Below are 21,316 nucleotides of genomic sequence, written 5' to 3'. Positions count from 1 at the left end.
GATCTTACTCCAGATTTGCTAAGGCTGAGAAAGAAGAGTCTGGATAGGATCTGTATGCCCATTGGAAGAGAAATACAACTTTTATAGGTCCAATGGATCCAAGGGAGAGAAACAGATTTTGAATTTGTTTCTAAATTTGATGAATGAACAGATTTCTAAATTTTGTTTTGAAATAAGCTATGCTTTCATTGATACAAAACCAAGAGTATGATATGTAGGTAAGGAGAAACAGGGACTTAACTCTTTGATTGTTGTCTGTATCTATAACCCTGTCTCTGAAAATAGGCTGATGCCAAGCAAAGCAAGCAAGCAAAAAAAAAAAAAATCAAATTCAAACTGTACGTGAACATTAAAACTAGGGAGGGGGGAAGCAGGTGAAGTAAGGAGAACATACAAATGCCCATAATGTTGAGAAAGTTTCATCTAGCTGAGTACCCTATTTTTGGTCATGGTCACTCGGATGCTTAGAGAGAATATAGGAAAAAAGGAGAGATAACACAGGACATTTTTACCAGCTGCTCCAGCTAATGGTTTAAGGTCTTCCCCTGCAAGGGCTGCAAGCAAAATATCATTTTTAATAAATGCCAGGATACTTTGCCCTCCTTTGATTTCTGTAATCCCTTTTTGAACCTGCTTACATCTTGACATCCACAAAACTCTGTGGCAATGAATTCCAGAATTCAATTAAGTGTTGTGAAAAAGTACTTGCTTTTATTGGTTTTCATGCTGCAGACCAAATAACCTCTAGCTTTTTTTATTTCAAGAAAAATGAATAATGATCTTCTATTCACCTTTCCCATCCCACGTTGATGTTTATGGTCTGCTACTGTTCCAGTCTCTTCACTCCCAGGAATGTGGTCCCTACTAACTGATCTTTTTTCAAGTATTTTTTCCTAGTTCTTTTTAAATTGTTGCTAAAAGGACAGAGCTCATATCATGGCCATTTTGGATGAGGTTTGCAGATATCCTTCAGTTCTGTACTGCAGAGCTCTAGAGCCTCAATACACTAAAGGTACAAATATGCTTCAGTTCCCCATTTACTATTCAATTTAACTTTCTAAAATCAGAGGCACAAAGGAATTAAATTTTATACCATCCTTTATTTGTTAGATTTACATATACCATCCCATATTTGTAAATTTCAAACCTCTGACTAGCGAAAGAAATGCATTTTGTGCTACACTGAGGTGATACTACTAGTACATGTTGCATGAGCTCTGCTACAGTGGCCATCCATATGGTGGACGTGGTCTGCAAATTCAGTCATTCTGCGTACTGGCAGTCAGTAGTGGTGGTGTGGTGCAGATGGATGTCTACGAGGTCTTCAGTAGGCTAATGGCCGTGAACTGCTAGCTTGAAGGTGTTTTCCAGAAGTGCATACTCCTTCCTCCAAGTTAGGTAGCAGCTGCACGAGCAGGTGGTTTGCATGTGCTTGTACAGAGCACCATGGTCTCTCTGTTAGCACACACGCTTCTGCTTTTTCCATGTAAGGTTCTTGATTCATTTGATCCTGTCAATGCATATATGTATTCCAATTCCACCTCCACTACGTGTCTAGCTGAAAGGAACAGTAATTTAACTATGCCTTACATTACAAGAACATTTGCTGGATAATGTTCGCATCACTGCTATTAATACTTCGACATTGATTTTTCCATTGTATATTCTTACTCCATAGTTAGAGGAGGAAGCACATTCACACAAGAGTAACTGGATAGCAAGCGGGATTGAGAAAGCCCTTCTAGTTTAAATATGTGGAGACTGGGGGAGAAAAACCCTCCAAGTGAGTTAGTTTAACTACAAAACAACTGGTCATACCTTCCACTTGGATTCTGTTATCAGTGTATTTTTTAATACACAAGGAATTTCTTTTATCTAAAAGAAGTACGATGGGTAGATCCTAATCAGATACAAGAAGCCTCAATTAGATGCATTTTCCATGTAATAAAACCAATAAAAAAACCACTTAAAGACACCAACACCATTATCATGAACAATGAGGCAATTTCTCCTGCAGTATTTTAAGTGTGTAGCTGTAACTTCAGAATCATTTTCTCCAACAACATGCATATATCCAGGGCTGTTTGGGATTACTTTGTTTACCATACTGCAAGATCAATTCTAAATGTATGCACTGAAGTCTGAATAATTTATTTTCTAGCCCATTAGAACAATTTGGAGGATCTAATTCCGTAGGCAGCTTTTTTTGCCAAGAGGGCGAGTGCACACGTGTCTGTATATCTCTTGGGGAAGGAGAGACAGACTGAATGTGTGCTATTAGAGTAAGTCACCTGCTTTACTGCTTGACTCTGCTGTATAAATGCCTATGAGCAGTTTGTCTTGAGCAGAATAAACTGCTCCTTCCATAGCCAATTGCAAAGTCCAGGGCTTGCAAAGAACACACTACTCATGTCTTTGTACTCACAATTTTGCAACTCAGGCACAGACATATAAAGCCTGTTTGAGATTTACACTGAGATCTGTCCTGGAACAGACACTTAACTCAAATCTCCTAAGTCTTAGGGCTATGACACTATCCCTTCTGGTGTCCCACTGTTTTGGCCTTGGAATAAAAGATTTTACCAAAAAAAATGCAACATTTATTGGAAAAAAAGAATGTTAGAGGAAGCTGCATTTTGTTTCAGATTTTGCCATGAGCTGCCTTGCTTGCAAGAGAGTGGATTATCGTGAACAATTAGGCAAATAATGTGTTAAACATTTCACAGGGGAATTAAAAAAATGTGGTTGTCAGTAGCCTGACATCTTTGAGGGGGATTTGGTTTTGGTTTTTTGTGGGTTTTTTTTGTTTGGGTTTTTTTTTGTTTTTTGTTTTTTTTTTAGGAAGTCAGCCCTGCACTCACCACATGAAGTCAATACATACTCATTTTTGGCTACCAATAGATCAAGTTCAAGCTGTAGATTTCTTGCTAATCTTTTTGTTCTAATGTTTTCTCCTTTAACCATTGCAGCTTCACTGTTTGCATGGAAGCCCCCAAATTGTCAAGAGTAGCCCTGTTAATGGTTTTGGTTTTGTTTAATTTCACGTCTCTGCAAACCCCGAAAACTGTCAAGACTTATCATCTCATCACTCTGCTTCTGACTGTTTGGCACAAACAAGGACTGGGCGTTGGGGATGGGGGTAGGGAGAGAAAAAGTGGAGGAAAGGGAACATCATAAATAACTAAGTAAAATTATCCGTAACTTAACAGCTCCTTAGATACCAAGATGAAGAAATCAAAACAGACAGGCAGCATAGAACCAACTGCAACAGTTTTCTCTTTGCTGTGATCCAGAATAAATAAACATGATCCCTCTGATCCTTGGATCTTAGACTGGGAATTACGCTGTTCCGTTCAGAAGGCGAGGGGCAAGTGAGCTTTTTGAATGTTTGGAAACTAAAATATTCTGTTATTGTTGGAAAGGCTCCTGTGGCTGTCTTGGTGGGTGTTGGTTCCTGTAAGCATTTCCTTAACCAGGTGCTTGAGTGTTATTATGGTTGTTGGATGGAGACTTAGAGGTGTGCTTCACTCCTTGGCGGAAAGGAGGCTTTGAAAAGCAGTTTAGACCAGAGTTAAGGGCAGCCTCGGTTTCCCAGGACCTGGTGTGACAGCTTAGCAACTTTATTCAAGGGCCGTGAGGTGATGTTCTGGTGTGGGAAAAGGAATAGGGCTGAACTAAGGTGGAGCAGCCCTCAGTAGTGTGTGTTGACATTTCCTAAGCAGCACTTCGTCAAATCCAGTTTGAGCTAGATGGTTTAACGCTCAAAGGATCCCTTTGTGTATTTCAGGGTTTGGTTAGTCAACCTGAGGAAGAGCTGTGCGTTATCTCTTCAAAAATACGAAGATAACGAGCTGCTAGAGAGCCTGATGTATATTAGAGTATCTCTGAATCAAGGGCAATGTAGTGAGATACTCCTGCTGACCAGTGGACCCGAAATATTCAGCCCTGATCTAAATGGGTACAGCCGCAGCCGCAGCATTTTGCATGAACCATCTCCTGGTTTTGTGATGTTTTGTACCACTGGTGAATTCCCAGTTTCTGCAGACAAGAATGACTTTGGAGGGAGAAGACTCTGGAATCAAATGTCCTAAGGGCAACGATGTCTTAAGCAGTATGCATTGTACATCATAGAGAATTTAATGGCCAATGGAGGAGCAGGCAAGCAGGTCTTGCCTTTACCGAACACAGCAGTGTCCTCAGCGAAACCCACCTCCCATAATACAAATGATAGTTATAGGCGCCGGTATCAGTCAAAGCAGAGTAGCAACATGGGGAGCATGAAAGGTGATAAAATAAGCTGCATCTTATTGGTGCTGTTGAATTGCTTCAGAACAAAGAACTGAAGATAATAGCTAAACCTATTGCAAGGTGATGCCTCTGCTGCTGCTGGGCATTTGCCTTCGTTAGGCTTAATTGGGCCATTTGTGCAGCCTCCCTGTGCCTGCGGCTCCGAGGCTGATTTTGAGGCAGAATGTCCACCAGGCTGTGGAGGCAGAAGTGCAGTTGTGCTTTCCATCCTGTTCCTCAGCCGGTTTAGTGGTATTCCTGACTGTATTTCAGCGCTCTGACCAGTTCGGTTTTAACTTGGATGTCTGCCACCTCTCCTTCAATGCTGTTTTGTAGTCCAGTAGACCTTCAGAGTTTTATTCCCATTTTAGGGAATTTATTCCTAATTTTTTTCCGTGGACCATGTTGATAGCTTTTGTTTATATCCCCTCAGTTACCCTAAATGATTTTCTGTGGGTTACCTTCTTTAAGTATTCTTCCCCCTCCTCTCACCTGGTTACTCTTCAATCATTTTAGACCATGTTAAAGATCATGGTCCGTAAGTGGGCATAGAGGGGAGGTATTTCCAGTGTATATCGTCAGGGCATGGATTGTCCCTCTGTGGTGCTCGTAGAGGGTGCTTTGCGAAAGGGTCAGTATGGTGATATGGGATGCCTGTATTTGAAAAGGCTGGTGAATGAAATGATTTGAGTTGCTGTGTCCTGGAGTCTGCCTTCTCTCAGTGGAGACACACAGGTTGATGCAGCTGAGGTACATTGCAATCAGGTATAATTTGGCTCTTTAGTTCTGAACAAAATAGACTGGTTTGCAACTGGGGTGAGGAGTCCTGCCTTGAGACACAGCCACCTTTATTGTCCCTTGTTGAGGGGGAATTCAGTGGCATGCAGAGGCAACCTTAGCAATTAGTATTAAGAAATTACTTTGGCTTTTGTGTTGCAGTTCTGTGCTTCATTTCTGAGGCTTAGCTCTGCCCTAGGATTAGCTCTGTCTTTTTCCTTCCCTGGTTCATGAGCTGCCTTATGTTCATCCACTTTATGCAGACATTTAATTGATATGCTCCTGTGTCTGGCTTACTACTCTATGAACACAATTTCTTTCCTAGCCTTTAATTGATTTGGATAATAAAGGGCAATTATAAAACTCAATAAAAATTCATTATTTTAAAGGGAGAGCAGGAAAGAAAGAAACCTAAGTGATGCTCTGCTGTGTGACTGTATAATGCAAAATCCCCTTTGGTTTAATTCCATTTAATTGCTCAGCTTTACTCAGTTTGTTACAATTCTGCAGGCTTTCTCGCAATTATAAGCAGCACACTTATAAATGTTTACGTTTTTTAAAAGTTCCTTGTGTATATAATAATTGTAAATTTCATGTTTTTGTGGTGGCTGCTGCCTGCACTGGCATCCTCCCTTCTCCTTGCTGACGTGCTTGAGGAGCCTGTACTACTGCTCCCCTCTCAAGTTTTTCCTAAACCAGCCAAGTCCAGTTCTGAGGATCGAATTACCAAACCAGTGGCCACATTAGGAGTAAACATGTGTTTGGTTTTTTTAATGTTACAGGAGGATTCTCCCTCCTTCTCTGGCCCCTTTACAGTCTAAATGCTCTCTTGCTTCCAAGGGAGGCTAGACCTTGGACAGGAACTAACTAAGAAGAGGTGTGAGGTGTCTTACCAGGGAATGGTCTGGCAAGATTTGTTTATGGCATGTGCCACAGATGGGAGACAGTGGATTGGGATCGGAAGAACAGGGGATCGAGCGTGCTTCAGCCATTCTGGGCAGCTCTCTGAGGTACATAAATAGGATATGGATTTTTTTCAATCCCTTTGAGATCTGAATCTTTGGGAATTTCTCCTTTACTCAGTGTCTGCTTTTTCACTAGAGAGAGACAGACCTGATATTTGAAGTTGTGTCTTGGATTTAGGAAATCTGGGTCTTCTTGAGTGTTACGTCTTACTGATGAGTTCCCCCTCTATGAATTTTTTTTCTTTCTCCTTTGTCTGTTTTCCCTACTGAAAGTGCCATAGGGAAGATACCTTTCTTATTAGGTGTGACTGTAGGGCTGTTCTACTGCTACCATATTGATGTGGATTAATACCTGAGGTTGCTTGGATACAATAACTGAGTTTCTTTGTTTCTCTCTATTTTCCCAGTTGGGAGGCTGTGGAATCCTTGGAGTAGGCATCTGGCTGGCTGTTACCCAAGGGAACTTTGCCACCCTCTCCTCTTCCTTCCCGTCCCTGTCAGCTGCCAACCTACTGATCGTCACAGGGACATTTGTCATGATCATTGGCTTCGTGGGCTGCATAGGCGCCATCAAAGAAAACAAGTGCCTCCTGCTGAGCGTGAGTATTAAGCTGCTATGCTGTTTCAGTGTTTGCTGTCTTAAGGTGCTGGTGCTATTCCAATGCATGTTACAGTGTCCTTACTTCCTTACAGAAGTTGCCCACTTGACGAGGATGAGATGTGAGTCATGTTTGAATCAGTCCTTGATAGCTCTAAGGAGCTGCTAGATCATTCCTGACCGTGCTTTTAACCTGTCCTTGGAAGATGAGACCTGCAAGAAGGGAAGGGTTAGTGGTGGTGTGGGTTTCCTTGAACCTCTTCAGAGAAGAGGAAGGGGTTTGTGAAGACATCTTTTGCAATGTACCCTTGAATAATTTTTTACTCAGTTTTGGTAGCTATCTGCTCCAAATGTCTACCCTGGTGGGACTGAAAGTCCTGGGCAGAAAGATCAATGTAGGCAGGAAACATTGTAAAGAGGTTGATTTTGGTTTAAATTGGAAATGAAGTCCTTCAGATTTGGCAATACTGGTTTTGCCAATCATTAACTCTCAAAAGGCTGAGATGTCAGGAAGCAAAGGTGTCAGCATGAGGAGACTGCTGTGAAATCAAAGATTAATAAAGTGCCAGCTGTCCATGATTTAACAGAGGCTGGAGCCACATCCCTAGTGTATTTTATCAAAATGTAATTTGATGCCACTCAAAGCTGGACTTCAGAAATAGTGAGTGCCTGCTGTACTAGGTGTTAGTGTATATTTTGGATCCTGTTCAGCTGAAGACTAGGAAGTGAGGTGATCTTGCTGCTCAAGTCCAGGACTTCACCCTGAGGTTCGGCAAACCTCAGAGCGAGGTGAAGCTGGGGTTTAGTTTGGTGAGCTGGTGATCCCTTTGTAAAAGGCTGTTCCTCGCTGTGCCTCACATATTCATTTTGCTCCCCTGGGAACTACAGAATGAGTTGAGGCACACAGCCCCCAAGAAAAATTCACTCTGTAAAATTCTTAAAGTGACTGTGAGATTCCAAGCCTCAGTAGGGGACTCTTTCCAGACCCCTGCCTTAATCCCTTGTTTCTGCTGATTTTTAACCGGTAAAAGTCAGGACTAGTCAGTCTAGGCTAGTAAGGCCTATTTATGTGGCAAGTAGGTGGTTTGAAACTAAAATGAACAACATAAATTGAATTAAGGCAATTTTGTGAGTGGAAATTTACATTGGGAAGGCTGAAGTCAGAATCTGAGGCTGAAAGTCCTTGTCAGTTTTAACAGTTTTATGAATACTCACTTTGTGGAGGAAGTGTCTGGCCAGTCAGCTGTAATTACTGGATTACAGCTTCAGTGCCAATGCAGCAGGAGTTCACAGGGTGCCGAGTCTAATAGTATAGCTTATATGTGTAAAATTAATCACCTATTTTGTGCTTTTTTGTTTAAAGTCCTAGCTCAGGTGTGAGCAGCAATGAGCGGTGTTGTCTTACGTGTCAGGATCTGGCAGTCGGTCCTCAGTACTGGAAGAGTTTCAGCCTTTTATCTCGTATGGTTTGTTGGCCCTCATCACTCCTTTTGGCAAGGGCCAAGTCTCCCTTGATCAGCTGTCATTGCTGCAGCTAGGGTGAATGTACTCAGTCAACCCTAGATGGGCATCCTTTTAGGGAGATGCAAATGTTTGGGGCTACTGCTCCTCCTAACACATACTGCAATATTCAGAATCTAATGCCCTTCAACGCACAACCTAAGGACTAATCTAATGACCTTCAGTGCATGATGTAAGAACTGTACTTGATGGATCAAGTTAAATAATACAAAGGAATCCAAATTCATTTAGGAACTCTTTGCATGGAAGAATTGGGAAGCTTGATCTGATTTGGTACCACCATTTCACTCTGTCTGCCTGTCCTTGCCTTTGTGTACTGTAGTTATTCAGCGTGGCCTCTATTTTACTCAATTTTCTTCAAAATTGAGTTATGTTAGAGCTGATTACAGCTGCTTTAATTGTGAATAAGCCTAACTACAGAGGCTTGAAATACAGTTTTCATTAGTCTACATTGAATTCACTCTTTGTTTAGTCTAGAGTAACTCCACAATATGCATTGGTACGTACCCTCATTAAATACCAGCGAGATTTTTGAGCTCTTGTGAGTTATTCTGTTGAGTCTATCTGTTTGGAAGGGAATGGATGGTGGTAGGAGCTTCTGTTTCTAGGGGCAAAGCCTTATCATGTAGGTTTATTCTTAGTCTTCCTTTCCCCAGCTTGCTGGTTCTTTTTGACTAGTGTTTGAAATAGTTCAGGGCCAGGGCATTTTGTTTTGGCCAGCTCCCATTTTTCTAGGTAACGTAGGTAGCAAAATGAATGCTTGAATGAAAGAACTTGCTGAATATCAAACCAAGGCTGTTCTTAGGGTGTGTGGTTGCTACATCTCTTCATCCTTTTCTTATTTCACAAGTATTCCCAACACTGTGTTCTGCCAAAATGAAAAGAATCTCTTCCCAAAATATCTCTGTTTTTTGTTAAACATCCCTGAGAATGCCCCTTCTCTACTGCTTTTTAAAAGGACTGTTTTGTTCCAGCTGGGATGTGGTAGGATTTACCATCTAAGTTGTAAAGAGAAAGCTACTAAGCATTGGCAACCTTGTGTGTATATGACAGACACTGTGTTTAACAGTCACTGCAGGATCAGGTCCTTACACTCCTTTCTGTATCTCCCAGGCCACTACTTAACATCTGGCTTTGTTCCTGGTAGTAGCTAAGATTGCTTTTTGAACTGAATTCCTGCAATTTATGTCTCCAGAAGGTATTACCACAAATGTGACAGCAACTCATGGAATAAGTTGTCTTGTTCATGTGTGATGTCACTACCTTATCTTCTTGTGCAGTGTTTGGTTTAGTTAACTTTTCCTAACTTTTTCTTCCATTTGGAAATGGGAGCTTTGATAGTACACAGACAGGGAAGCTGAAGTCTGGCTGCACAGGTGTTTAAGATGGGCTGATGGAGGCTATTTGATTGTATGGATAGTATATTCTGTTGCACTATTCACTGGATATTGTATTTGATTCTCTTAATTTGCCCTCACCTCCTGATATTTGGCCAGCCCCAGCACTAAACCAATAAAGAGGCAAGTGCTAAATGAGCTTAAGGAACTGGGATGGACAGGAGTCCATCATGGAGTACTAACATGGAAGCAAGAAGTAAAAGCCAGGATGTTGTGACACTTGAATGTTTCAGTAGTCTGTATGCAATAGTCTGATTAAGTGAGGCTTGGCATGGACAAAAACAAAAGGAAGTGGAATAAACCAAGTTGGAGGAGTACCCAGGGGTGCTATTGTGGTGGGATGGCAGATACTCAAGTTATAACCTACATATATGAGATCAAACATTGCTCCACTGAGCAGAATATCACTGGGTATCTCTGAGTGAGTAGCAGGTTTTGCTGACCTCCCCCTTTTCCTCTGCTCGATATAGTGTGAGAGAAGGTCTGGGACGTTAAGTATGACCACAGACAGTAATAAAGATGACGTGAACGTCATCTGGTTCTCCAGGTGCTCTGCCCATACTGTATTCCTGTTGCCTCCTGCTCTGAAATCATGCCCTTAAGATCTACTTGAAGACACCTAGAGCATTATAAGCATACGGGCCACATGGACGTGCCTTTTTTAACCAAGAATAATTTGGATCTCCACTTGCTGTTATCTCCTGTAGTGCACCCTGTCCTGATGATAGGTTGGCAGTAGTCTTTAGACCTGCAAGGACTGGAAAGACAAATTTCCCATGCAACAGGAGCACCTCTTGTTCTGCTTCCTAAAAGCAGAAGAAAGAGGAAAGGATGTGGCAGTTACAAGTTGGGGAAGGATGTAGGTGGGAGGATGTGCTGCTGTTATTGGGATGGGTGGTTTGGAGGAAGACATTGGAAATATTGCAGGAGGCATGGAGCACCACTGGGATCCTAAAATGGACTGGGAGGGAGCAGGGCATGAAGAACTACTAGCTCAACCCACCTGCACTGGAGTAGCAGAATTTTATGTGGTGTTGGACACAGCAGGATATTTTTGTATGGTCTTGCCTTATGAATAGTGCTACTGTTTGATGCTGTGGTAAGGGATGAGATTTCCTAAGGAGTCTGCTTGAGTGAATGAGAAATGAGCAGTATCAAAGAGACATTTTGATCTATTTATATTTCATGCACTAGGTTGCAGAGCAGATGAGACTCTGATCCTCTATCTTTGTGTTCTCCACATATGACATTTGTATTTGGTTGTCAGAGCAAACCTGCAAGCTCTTTGCTATTAGGCTGCTGTGATGTTAGGTGTAAATGATAATTGCTTACCTCTGGTATTTGCCAACGACTTTTGAAAGAAAGGAGGACAGATGAAGTGTTTTAAGTAGCAGAGGACAGATGGAGAAAGGAAGTTGAATGCAGAAGTTTAATTTGTAAATGAGATTTTTGCATAGCTGTGTGCAATAGTCAGGGATGATCCATGTTAACTCTCTGAATAGAGTGTTTAGATAGCCTAAAGCGTCACAGTTTTACTGATGTGAAAGGGCTTACCTGGTGTCCACCAACTAAGGAGCTGCCAGATATTCTTTACTCAGTGGCAATGTGTAGCCAGGACAATGCCTCATTAATCTCTTAAGAAACAGGCCCATTCCTATTTCTCTGCATTCAGAGGAATAGAAGAATACAAAAATCTAAAATGGAGCCTGAAAAAAAAGTTTAAAACGAACCCCCAACAATCCTGTGCATTCTGCAAAAATACACAGATGGGGTGAGTTGTGCAGCTGTCATTCTAAGATCTCGGTGAACAAAGAACGGATATTTACAATGATTCTTATTTGCTCCAGCTACAACGTGAAAGAAAATAAACTTTTCCATCATTAGATTTCCCTAGGGAAATCAGAGCAACTAGCATTTCTTGAAATAAGTATACAACCTGATGTATATAATCTTGCATCTGAATGTAGATGCAAATTTATGAGTGAAGCAGGCAAACAATGCTTTCTTGCTTCAGTAAGATTCCTTTGACATTTCTGCTATTCTTGTTGCTCAAGCTTGTATAACAGAGGTCCCTCTGCTACAAGCTCAGCTATAATTAGAAAATACAGCTTTGTTCTGATGGGTTGGGTCACTGTCCTGAACAGGTGACAGAGATGTAATAAGCTAAGAGTCTGACTTGAGAAAGTTAGTTTATGGACTTCATTGATTCTCCCCCCACCCCACCCACCCCCCATAGGTATTTGATCCTGTGCTGCAGGATCATCTAGCTGTACTGCAAATCTCTAAGCTATCTTGAAACAAAATCAGGAATCTGTTTTTGCTCTCTTCCCCTTTGCAAATGTGTTATAGTTCTAATGTCCATCAGAGCTATTAGTCGTATCCATCATCTTTGTGAATTTTAGCAAAATGTTTAGCTCGGGTATGTTAACCCCATTGCAATGCATGTGCTTTTCAGCTGAGGGCAGGTCCTTGCAGAAGATGAGGCACCAGCTTGCTGTACCACTCTAGGACGATCAGTTATGATGACTTGATCATAGCACTGACTTTAGGCAGGAGCTGTATGTATGTGTTCACATGCCATTGCTCTATGCTAAAGGAGTTTATGCCTGATTGAGTACTTTTTTCTCTTCCATGCTCAAATGTTGACGTTAAGTGTCTGTGCAAACATTGTCTTTTAGGTTAATTGCTTAAGAACTATGTTTGAGGAGCCAAATTGCCTGAATTCTCTGCCTTTCATACGTTTAGCAGAGATCTATATTTGTATGCTTGCACTGAAAAACGTCATTATTCCATGGATAGTCCAGGTTAAAAATCTCATCTCTAGACATTAAATCATGATGGATTATGTTATTTATTATCTGTATTACAGTATCCCCTGCAGGCAGCCCATGAGATCAGGATGCTCGTTCTGTATAAAACTCCTAGTCCCTGACCAGTAGAGCTTACCATCTAAATAGACAAGACAAATGGAAAATATTATTATCCTCATTAGTCAGATGGGGAGCTGCAGCACAGTGAAACTAAGTGCCTTGCATAGGTTGCACTGGGAGATTGTGGGAGACCTGTGAAGCAAACCCAAATTGTCTAAATCTCAACTCAGTGCCTTTGTCATCTTTCTCTGATTACAGCAGAATATGTTTAGCTGTCCTGTGTGCTACAGTGAACTTTAAGAAGTATTTAGTCCATGTTTCCCTAACAGTAATGGCAATTTTGATTTCTTTCATCATATGTGTTATGTCCAAATGATAAATAAATATCCCAAAGCAAAATTAGTTCTCAATTTTTATCTTGTTGAAAGTGCCTGATTGGCACAATTAGCTGGCTTCCATGAGCTCCCCTGCAGGCTGTCCCAGCTGAGCCGGTCAGCCTAATTGCAACATTACCTTCAGTTAAATGGGAAACAGGACATTCAGAGAAGCTGCCAGAACAAGCATGTGAACATGGTCTAATGCAAATTCTTTGCAAATAGGAACTTAACTTTTGGTCCAGGAAATCATAGTCATTGGTAAAAAACAGTGTCAGGCCCTTTGTGAAGGAAGGATTTTTATGTCTATTTGGTTGTTACAGCACACATGTATTGATACCATGTTTCCAGACACTTGCAACGTAAATAATAACCCATGTCCTGGAAGGAAATAAGATCCATGGGCAGTTCTATATTTCACCCTCTGATTTCGTGACACATTTTTTTTTTTTTTTTCCCTCCAATGATTTGGCATGAAGAACATGTTCTTCTGCTCCTGGTTGGGATGTGCAACATGGCCAATAATCCAATCAAAAGAGGTACAGGATGAGTTTTGCTTGTGTAGACCTTAAGTTGACGTAGGTGAGTCTTCACCATGTATTGCCCATGCAAGAATACATTAGAAATGGGAAAGGGCTTGAAGTAGACAAAATGCTGATTCCTCGCTGATTACCCAAAGCCAGCTGCCTTATAAAGCACCGAGGTTGGGTATGTTCCATCAGATCAAGGATTAGATAAGTAAGAAGATGGCTTAGATATGCCCTATTTTCCCTTATTCCTGATTTGTGGATAAGCCTGATATTTTTTTTGTAGAAAAGCTGAAACAATGATTAGTGAGAAGGGGAAAGAAAATAACCATTAACAGACAGATCTATGTGTTCAGCTTAATTTAAATGAGAACCTCATGTTAATAAGCAAGAAGTTCATCACAGTTGCTGGAATAAATAAGATCAGAATTAAACCTTGATATTAGGTCAGGGCCAGCTGTGGAAAAAGCTGATACTATATAGGTATCTGAATGACTATCGAGACATCAAAAGGCTCTTATTTATGGAATGGTCCAAGGGGAAAATCAGTGCCCATGATGTTTTGTACTGTGCTGTTGAGAGTTTTCTGAACTTCAGCCAGCTCATCTGTAAGTGAAATAGCAATAAAGAAAATGAGGAAAAAGTTAATGAGTGGGAAGAAAAGGAGAATAAAAAACCCTACTGTTTTCAATAGTGTCACTGGATCCAATCAGAGAGCTGACAGCTGAAACTCCATTGGTGACAGGGAATTTATTTCAAAGCAACTAAATGGGAAAGAAATAGCCTGTGAATGACTTCATCTCAGTAATTTAATGCTACAGACCTAACAGTAGATTTTCGTTCCAGCTTAGCACGTGAACTTGTGTTCTTTTAGCAATCCGAGCAGCAAAATCAGGGAAATTGTGGCTGCAGCCACAGCAGCAAGCAAGTGATGCAAAGACCAGGAAGATACCATACACACAGCCTTGAGAGCATTATACATCATGTGTAACACTTCTCTGTGTCGTGCTGTGTTGCATATGAAAGCCCTAACTTGCTACCTGTTTGGACTGTAAGTACTGAGCACCAAACTCCCCTAGTTTTGTTGCCTCTCCTTTATTATTAAAAATCTGCTCCTCATTGCCTTTCAGTTTTTAGCTCCTGCTGCTTGGCTGATACGGAAACTCAGGAGTGGATGGGACCTGTCTGAGTCCTCCTCTTTCTTCCTTCTTTTCTTCAGCTCTGGTAGCAGTTAATCAAAGAACCTGGGAACAGAGGAAAGAAAGAATAAAGTTGTTTTCCTTCCCTCCTGTTTTTAGACTTGAGCCTAGGCTTAATGTGTAGGAAGGGCTTATCTCATAGGGTAGTATTTATTTTTCTAATATAGACTGATGCAATACCACTAGTGCCTGATACGTTTTGAATCATAGAATCATAGACTATCTCGAGTTGGAAGGGACCCATAAGGATCATTGAGTACAACTCCCTGCTCCTCACAGTACTACCTAAACCTAAATCATATGACTAAGAGCGTCGTCCATATGCTCCTTGAACTCTGACAGGCTTGGTGCCATGACCACTTCCCTGGGGAGCCTGTTCCAGTGACTGACCACCCTCTCAGTGAAGAACCTTTTCCTAATGTCCCCATTCCTTTTTGTTTGCCAGGATGCTGCTTTATGGCAGTCAAACAGTGTGACAGTGCCATGTGCAGGAGTCAGTGGAGCTATACTAATTTATATCAAGGCTTAATCTGTTGGTCTAAATGGCTATCAGTGTTTCCGAGTTCCTGACTCCTGGTTGATTAATCTATTAACTAGTAGTTGTTAGCTGTGTATTAGCAACGTCAGCTTCTCTGACAGTCTACACAGGCTCGAGCATTTGTCTCAGCATTCAACCAACTCTCATGTGCCAGAATTTCTTGAAAAGAAGCCTGGCTCTGAGCCGTTTCAAAAGTGGACCCAGAAACCAAGCCTCATCTTGCCCTACTACTGTCTGTAAGGATTCGAGGTGGGTCACAGATACCTCACTGCACGTCAAATTACCAGGACAATTAAGTAATCCAATGAACCGCACGGTGGAAGAGCAGAGCATAAGACTACACGGTTGTCAGGAAAAGACTTTCAAGGAAGCCTGTTTTCTGCCAGAGTTTGCAGTCTCCCAACGGATGTGTTCATTGTCTGATCTATAAGACTGATCTCTGCTGATTTTGATGGGCTTTTGCTCCAGACCTGGGGTCACCTGCAAGATCTCGTAGGCCACAGAACTACTCCCATTTTGAAAGTAAAGGACAGGTAACCTGTGTGCTCCTTGCCAGCCCAGACATTCATGTGACTTTTGAGCATAACATTTGATTATTTTTTTTTTCCTAACAATAGAATTATCTCCTCAGATAGAAAGCCATAGGCTTACTAAAGCAGCATGTGTGCTTATATTCCCAATCATTCATTTGCTATTTTAGCCACCTTAACACTGCTTCTTAAATTAAAGAGCAACATGGGCTTTTTTCTTTAAGGATTAGAATTACCTGAACCTCAGAAAAATCAAACTCTAGAGGTAAAGAAACAGAGGCTAGTTTGTGTAAATCAGGGATGCCTACACAAGGTGTAGCCGGGGCTGATTTGATGCTATAGACATTTCAGTTCCCCAGTAGGAGAATATTACCAGCTGAAAGGCAGAATTAGGTAAACCAAACTAACGTGCTGTTCGTTTTTTAAGCTACTGCAAAAGACTGACCCATGTGCATCTGATGCAGCAGCCTCTGTATAGCACATTTGGGAGCAGCAAACTGGGGAGAAACCAGCAGTAGAATTTAAATACAGACAAAATGCTTTACCTTGTCCTTTTTTCTCTTCTTGACCATCTGCTTCTCACCATTTCCTTCACTTACACGTGCAGTGCAGTTTCTAGATGCTGTTTTGAGACTCCTAGAAATAAAAAATTTTCTATTGTTATAATTAGCAGGTGAGGTCCCATTGCAAGCTTAACTCGGGGTTTGCAAATACGTGTAAAGGGAGAACTGCAGAATTTCAGAGTGATTTTTTTCCCCTTCAAGCTTATTGTAAGTCAGCTGAGCAGGATGGTCATGTCATTTGCCCTTTTCATCTTGGGGGAGCTTCTGTCAGTTTGCCCAGTACTTGGGGTCAGCAGATGCTCAGTGTGAACATGAGTGTGAAGCCAGCCCTGCCAATTCACTTGCTCCCCAAGCAGGGTGTGCGGGGACCACTCGCTGCTGCTTTCCTCCTCTCAGGGCACGGAGCTGTCCGATCGCGTTTCATGCTGGAGCTCCAGATGACAAGAAATATCCTGGGGATGGTAGATTCAGGAAAGAAGCTCCATTTACTAAGTACACAGGTGATGTTAAAGTCTGAGTAAAAGGTGTAAGTTTAGACACTTAATTAGACTTTGCATGTCTTTGCCGTAGATAGAGAATACTGGATTAACCCCAAGCCAGAGCCTTTTAGTTGTATTTGCTGTTTCCTTTAGCAATGTTAGATGGACTCAAGCAACTGCTTTGTTATTAATGGAGTGATGCAGGGACTTGTAAGAGCTAGTCTAATGTTTTAGTTCTTCTTCAGCCGCATCATAGTCCACAAGTAGGATGAGTTTCTGTCTTGACTAGGATAAAGATTGACACCAGATCATGTCACACCTTTGTATTATGTTTGCAGAAGAGATGAAGCAACCCTTAAAGAGAGTCAAAGGCCAGCGAGACCTTTATTTGTGCTAAGGAATGATAATCTGCCATCTGTTAAATGGGTCTATACATACCTGCTCTTGTGATGTGCGAGTGATACCTGGCTAATATTTGATGACACTTCATTGATTTTGCGTCACTTTTTGGAGAAGATGGAAAATGACTAGAAGGCCACAAAATGTCAGTTAAAATCTTACGACACATACTACGGGAATGTCAAGCCTCTCAACTCTCACTTACTAATGCAGTAAGACTGAATGATTCCAACTGAAAGCGGTAATGAGACTAAAATGAAACATTGTTAATGTCTTAAAACTGCATATGTTGTATATCTTCCCAGAAATAATTACTGCAGATTTCTTTGAGCCTTATTGATCAGCAGGAGTTTTTTCACATTCATAAAAAACATAGTCCAAACATAAACAGAGCTGTACTATATATCCAGCAGGCATAAAGCATGCACGACTTTGTCACAGTCACAATGAATTAACTATTAAGGCTTTTAGAGAATAATAGCTGATGAACCAAATTTAGATACATGCCGTTTTCATAATGGAGTTTCTGTTCATAAGTTTGCTCACATACATTTCTGCCTTTTTACAGTTTATGAGCAAACTTATCATTTTTATGCTGAGAAAAAAAAAAAGATCAGAAGGCTGAAGAGATTTACTTCCAAGGAAGTATTAAAAGAGCTAAATACGCACAGCATGGCAGAGAGAGGGCTCAGATGGGATGTAAGTCTGCAAATATTCGAGGAGTCTAAATACTGTGGGCAGAAAGGAAGCGTGACTGGTTCTACAAAGGGAGGTAAGTAGGAGCGATGTTATGGAACTGACAAAAGGGGAATTCAAACCAAGTGTCAGCAAAACTTTGGTACTGAGATGTAGAGTCAGAATCCACTGTAATGGAAATTGATGGAAGCAAGCTGCCCTTTCCCTTTTGTTCTGAAGTTCATGTGGTAGATCAATAGACTGGGATTTTATTGACTGTAATCCCAGTTATTGTTACTGTCTGGGCACTGTCCTGTCATTTCTCGTTTGTTGCTCTGTCTCTTTCTGTACAAGTCTTCCAGGCTGAGGAAGAAGTCATTTCTAAGATGTGTATACAATTCCCATTGCACTTTTTCTTCTGTTCTTTCCTTGCTCAGTTCCTTGGAAAAGAAAACCAAAGAATGTTTTAAAAAACTAAGCAAGCCTTTCATAATGTTCCTACTCCCTATTAATGTATCAGATCAAAATGCCTTTGGGGAATTATGTGAAATGAAACTTCTTATGAGAACTAGTGATACATTAAACACTTTTGCTTTCAAAAGTGGAAGGTTTCAATTTTTTTTTCTTTTTTGAGTGCTGATAAAATCTGTACCATATCAGTTTTTATTCTGTGGAAGTCGTATACCAGTAGGTAATAAAAAAGCTATTCTGGGAAACCTTTATCATGCTTGGGTATGATCTTTGTATTGCTGCACTTAGAAAGCCAGAGCTAACATTGGCAAGCATTGGTACCTGAAAGCAGGTACAGGACCCCTATAAAGAGTGGGTTGTGCTCCAGTACCTGGAGTTCTGTTTTCCAGTACCTCAGTGGGAATTTTTGCACTGATTTTGACTTTTCATAGGTGGCTTGATTTTTCCAAAGTGTGGAATATGGAGTAAATTTGCAATAGTTTATAGCATTCAGGACCTCTGACAGTGTTACCCCTTTTGGTGCTCGACTTTATGCATCTATTTGTTGATGCATCTGTTTTAATTTCATTAGGCATGGGGATGCTGCACGTCTGCAGGGAAGACATAAGATTTTGACAATGCCAACCATAGTAATGAGGCAACTCCACTCAGTCTGGTAGATATTATTTCAATATAAATAATACAATTTATTATAAGAGAACAGGAAAATTACAAAGCATATTAAATTCAAGGAAAGTTCTTCATTTTCAGGCAGCTTGGTAAAGTGTGGCTGCTATAAAATCTATTAAGTTCTTTTGACTTTAATGGAGCTCTGTGAATTTGTAGGTAAAGGTCTGAGTTCATTTATTCAAAAAAGAGAGGTACTGTTTACACTTTCAGTATTAAAGATAAGATGCTATCCCTGCAGAGGTTATATGCAGAATGTGATGTAATTTTTGATAGTATTTCTGTTCATATCAAATTATAATCTGAAAGTCAATTTAAAAAAATTCTTTTGGGCAGATAATTTAGGCCTAAAGCACAGTGACGCAATCTGATAATCCTCCTTTTAACTCAAAAATAAAGGACCCTCTCTGTTTGATCAGACTAAGCAGAGATCTTTCAAATGTGTGGAGAGTCTGAACTTTAATATGTGCCTTTGTTTTAAATCAGAATAAAAAGATAAATGTAATAATTGGGTAGTTGTGGGCCATACCAAGCCTTACATTCCCTTACATTCCCTTACATTTCTTGACACTGAGAAAGAATAACACCTTCCAGAATAAGATAAGGCTACATCTAGAGTGCTTAGCCCAATTTGGGGCTCCCCAGTAGAAGAGACATGTACATACCAGAGGAGAAGGAGTCCAATGGAGGGCCACCATGATGATTATGGGGCACATGATGTGCAAGGACAGACTGAGAGAGCTGGGTTTGTTCTGTCTTAAGAAATTAAAGCAAGGAGGAGATTTTATTCCTATCTTTAACTACCTTACGGTAGAGTCGAAAGAAAATACAGCTTTTGGAAGGATTCACAGGGATCGGACAAGAGCTAACAGACACAAGTGACAACATGGGAAGTTCTAGTTAGAGATATGGGTGCTCAGAAGGTGACTGGACACAGCTCTGCACAGCTTCAGCTAGTTGACTGTGCTGTTAGCAAGGGGTTGGACCAGATGATCTCCAGAGGCCAACCTATATGTTTCTGTGATTTCAAGAGACTCTGTCTTCCAGCAGCCAGAGCTGGGCTATTCTTGAAGACCAAAGTTATATATATACATGTTAGGACCAGGCAGACAAATTAAAATCCCTCTCAGGCTATGAAGTTAGAGTTCTTCTGGCAGACCAACAATTTTAGCCCAATGAATTCTCTGTAATTTCTTCTACCTGAGGTGCTTATTAATTAGGGAGTGAAATGTAATACTGAAATTAAAGCTGATCAGTGAGGACTTGGTAATCCAGCCTAACTAAAAGGCAAAATGCTTGACTGTATCAAACTTGCAGTTGATGTTACAGAGGAAAGATTGTCTGTAAATCTTCTATTTTTTTTTTTTTTCTCTTCATCTTGGGAGCTGCTGCGGGCCAAGAGCAGTTAGCTTGCTGGAGCACTTTCACAGGAGCAACCTACCTGCTCATGTGTTTTACTTCATATTGTCTCTGTCAGAAGAAAAGCTAACTGTGCCCCTTGCAGACAGATTAACAGCGTAGGCACTACGTGATGTAGGCCGTTTGGTCTAAACAAATTATTTGCTAAGCCATGCACTTTAAAACTGTTTTGGAATGTGTCACTGTTCCAAAGAGACTGCTGACTTTTGGGTGTTCCTACTACTTTCTTGCTGTTTGTTGAAGAGGATTTGAATAATACTTCACAAGAAACTTCTGTCTCCTGTCATAAGCTAAGTTGAGAAGAGGGTCTGAGATCTTACTGTCTCCTTCTGAGATAGGCTCCCATCAAACTAAAAGCATTATTTCAGGGATCAGTCTAAACACAGCATTCTTGATCTTGCCATCAGTTATATCATGTTTAGTCTTATAGCAAAATGTTAGTAGACTAACAAGATGATCACAGGTTGGTTTTCATTGTACTTGGTCGCTTTTGTCTTTGGGAGACTGTGAGAAGATCAGCTACTCCTGACGTGGAGAGATGGGAAATAGAACTGTTGAGAAGATTTGGGAAGGAGAGGCAGTGGGGAAGCAAAAGACCCAATCCTGTGTATTAGTGTGTGATGCTCAATCATCATGCAGAGAGCCCAGTGTCTATAACATCTGAGAAACCAGAGAATCTTGTTTGCTTGGGAACTGGTTGCTCTGTGCCTTTGTGAGCTGTGACAGAGACGTGCTTTAAATGACGTACAGAGGGAACAGTTCTTGGTTCTCCCACTGATATTAAGAGGCTGGGTGAAGGGACCCAGAACTAGTGGGTGAAAAGCCTAGTACAGCGCCAATGGGGATGGAGTTGCAAGTTGGGACCTCTTCTTCTCTAAGAGATTTTTCACTCTCTGACATCAGGAGGGTGATGCATAGCTATGAGGTAGGCTCGATAGCAATTGCATTCTACCTTTACTCCTTTAACGGGAACCTGTGGGCAAGTCGTGGGCTTTATAGAATATGAAGGTAAGTGCTGAGAAACTGGCCTTAGTTTTCTTAAGGGTTGGAAATCAGCAGTG

The 21,316-nt window shown here is 41.1% G+C and overlaps 1 protein-coding gene across 24 annotated transcripts in view; it reads left to right on the top strand.

Annotated features, from left to right (window-relative positions):
• Nucleotides 1-21,316, top strand: part of TSPAN4 (tetraspanin 4) — a 443,271-nt gene that overhangs the window by 364,948 nt on the left and 57,007 nt on the right. For all 24 annotated transcript variants that reach the window (XR_015701873.1, XR_015701874.1, XM_087745837.1 and 21 more), the window contains one exon: nucleotides 6,437-6,628. Coding sequence is in view for 22 of the 24 variants with exons in the window: in XM_087745828.1 (XP_087601954.1) it covers nucleotides 6,437-6,628 (192 nt within the window). In the remaining 2 variants the exon portion in view is untranslated. The remainder of the gene's footprint in view (nucleotides 1-6,436; nucleotides 6,629-21,316) is intronic.

This window comes from Nipponia nippon, unplaced genomic scaffold (genome assembly GCF_047370975.1).
Source record: "Nipponia nippon isolate SJK-2023a ecotype South Korea unplaced genomic scaffold, ASM4737097v1 scaffold_10, whole genome shotgun sequence".
NCBI lineage: Eukaryota > Metazoa > Chordata > Aves > Pelecaniformes > Threskiornithidae > Nipponia > Nipponia nippon.
This window is presented reverse-complemented; position numbering and strand designations above follow the sequence as displayed.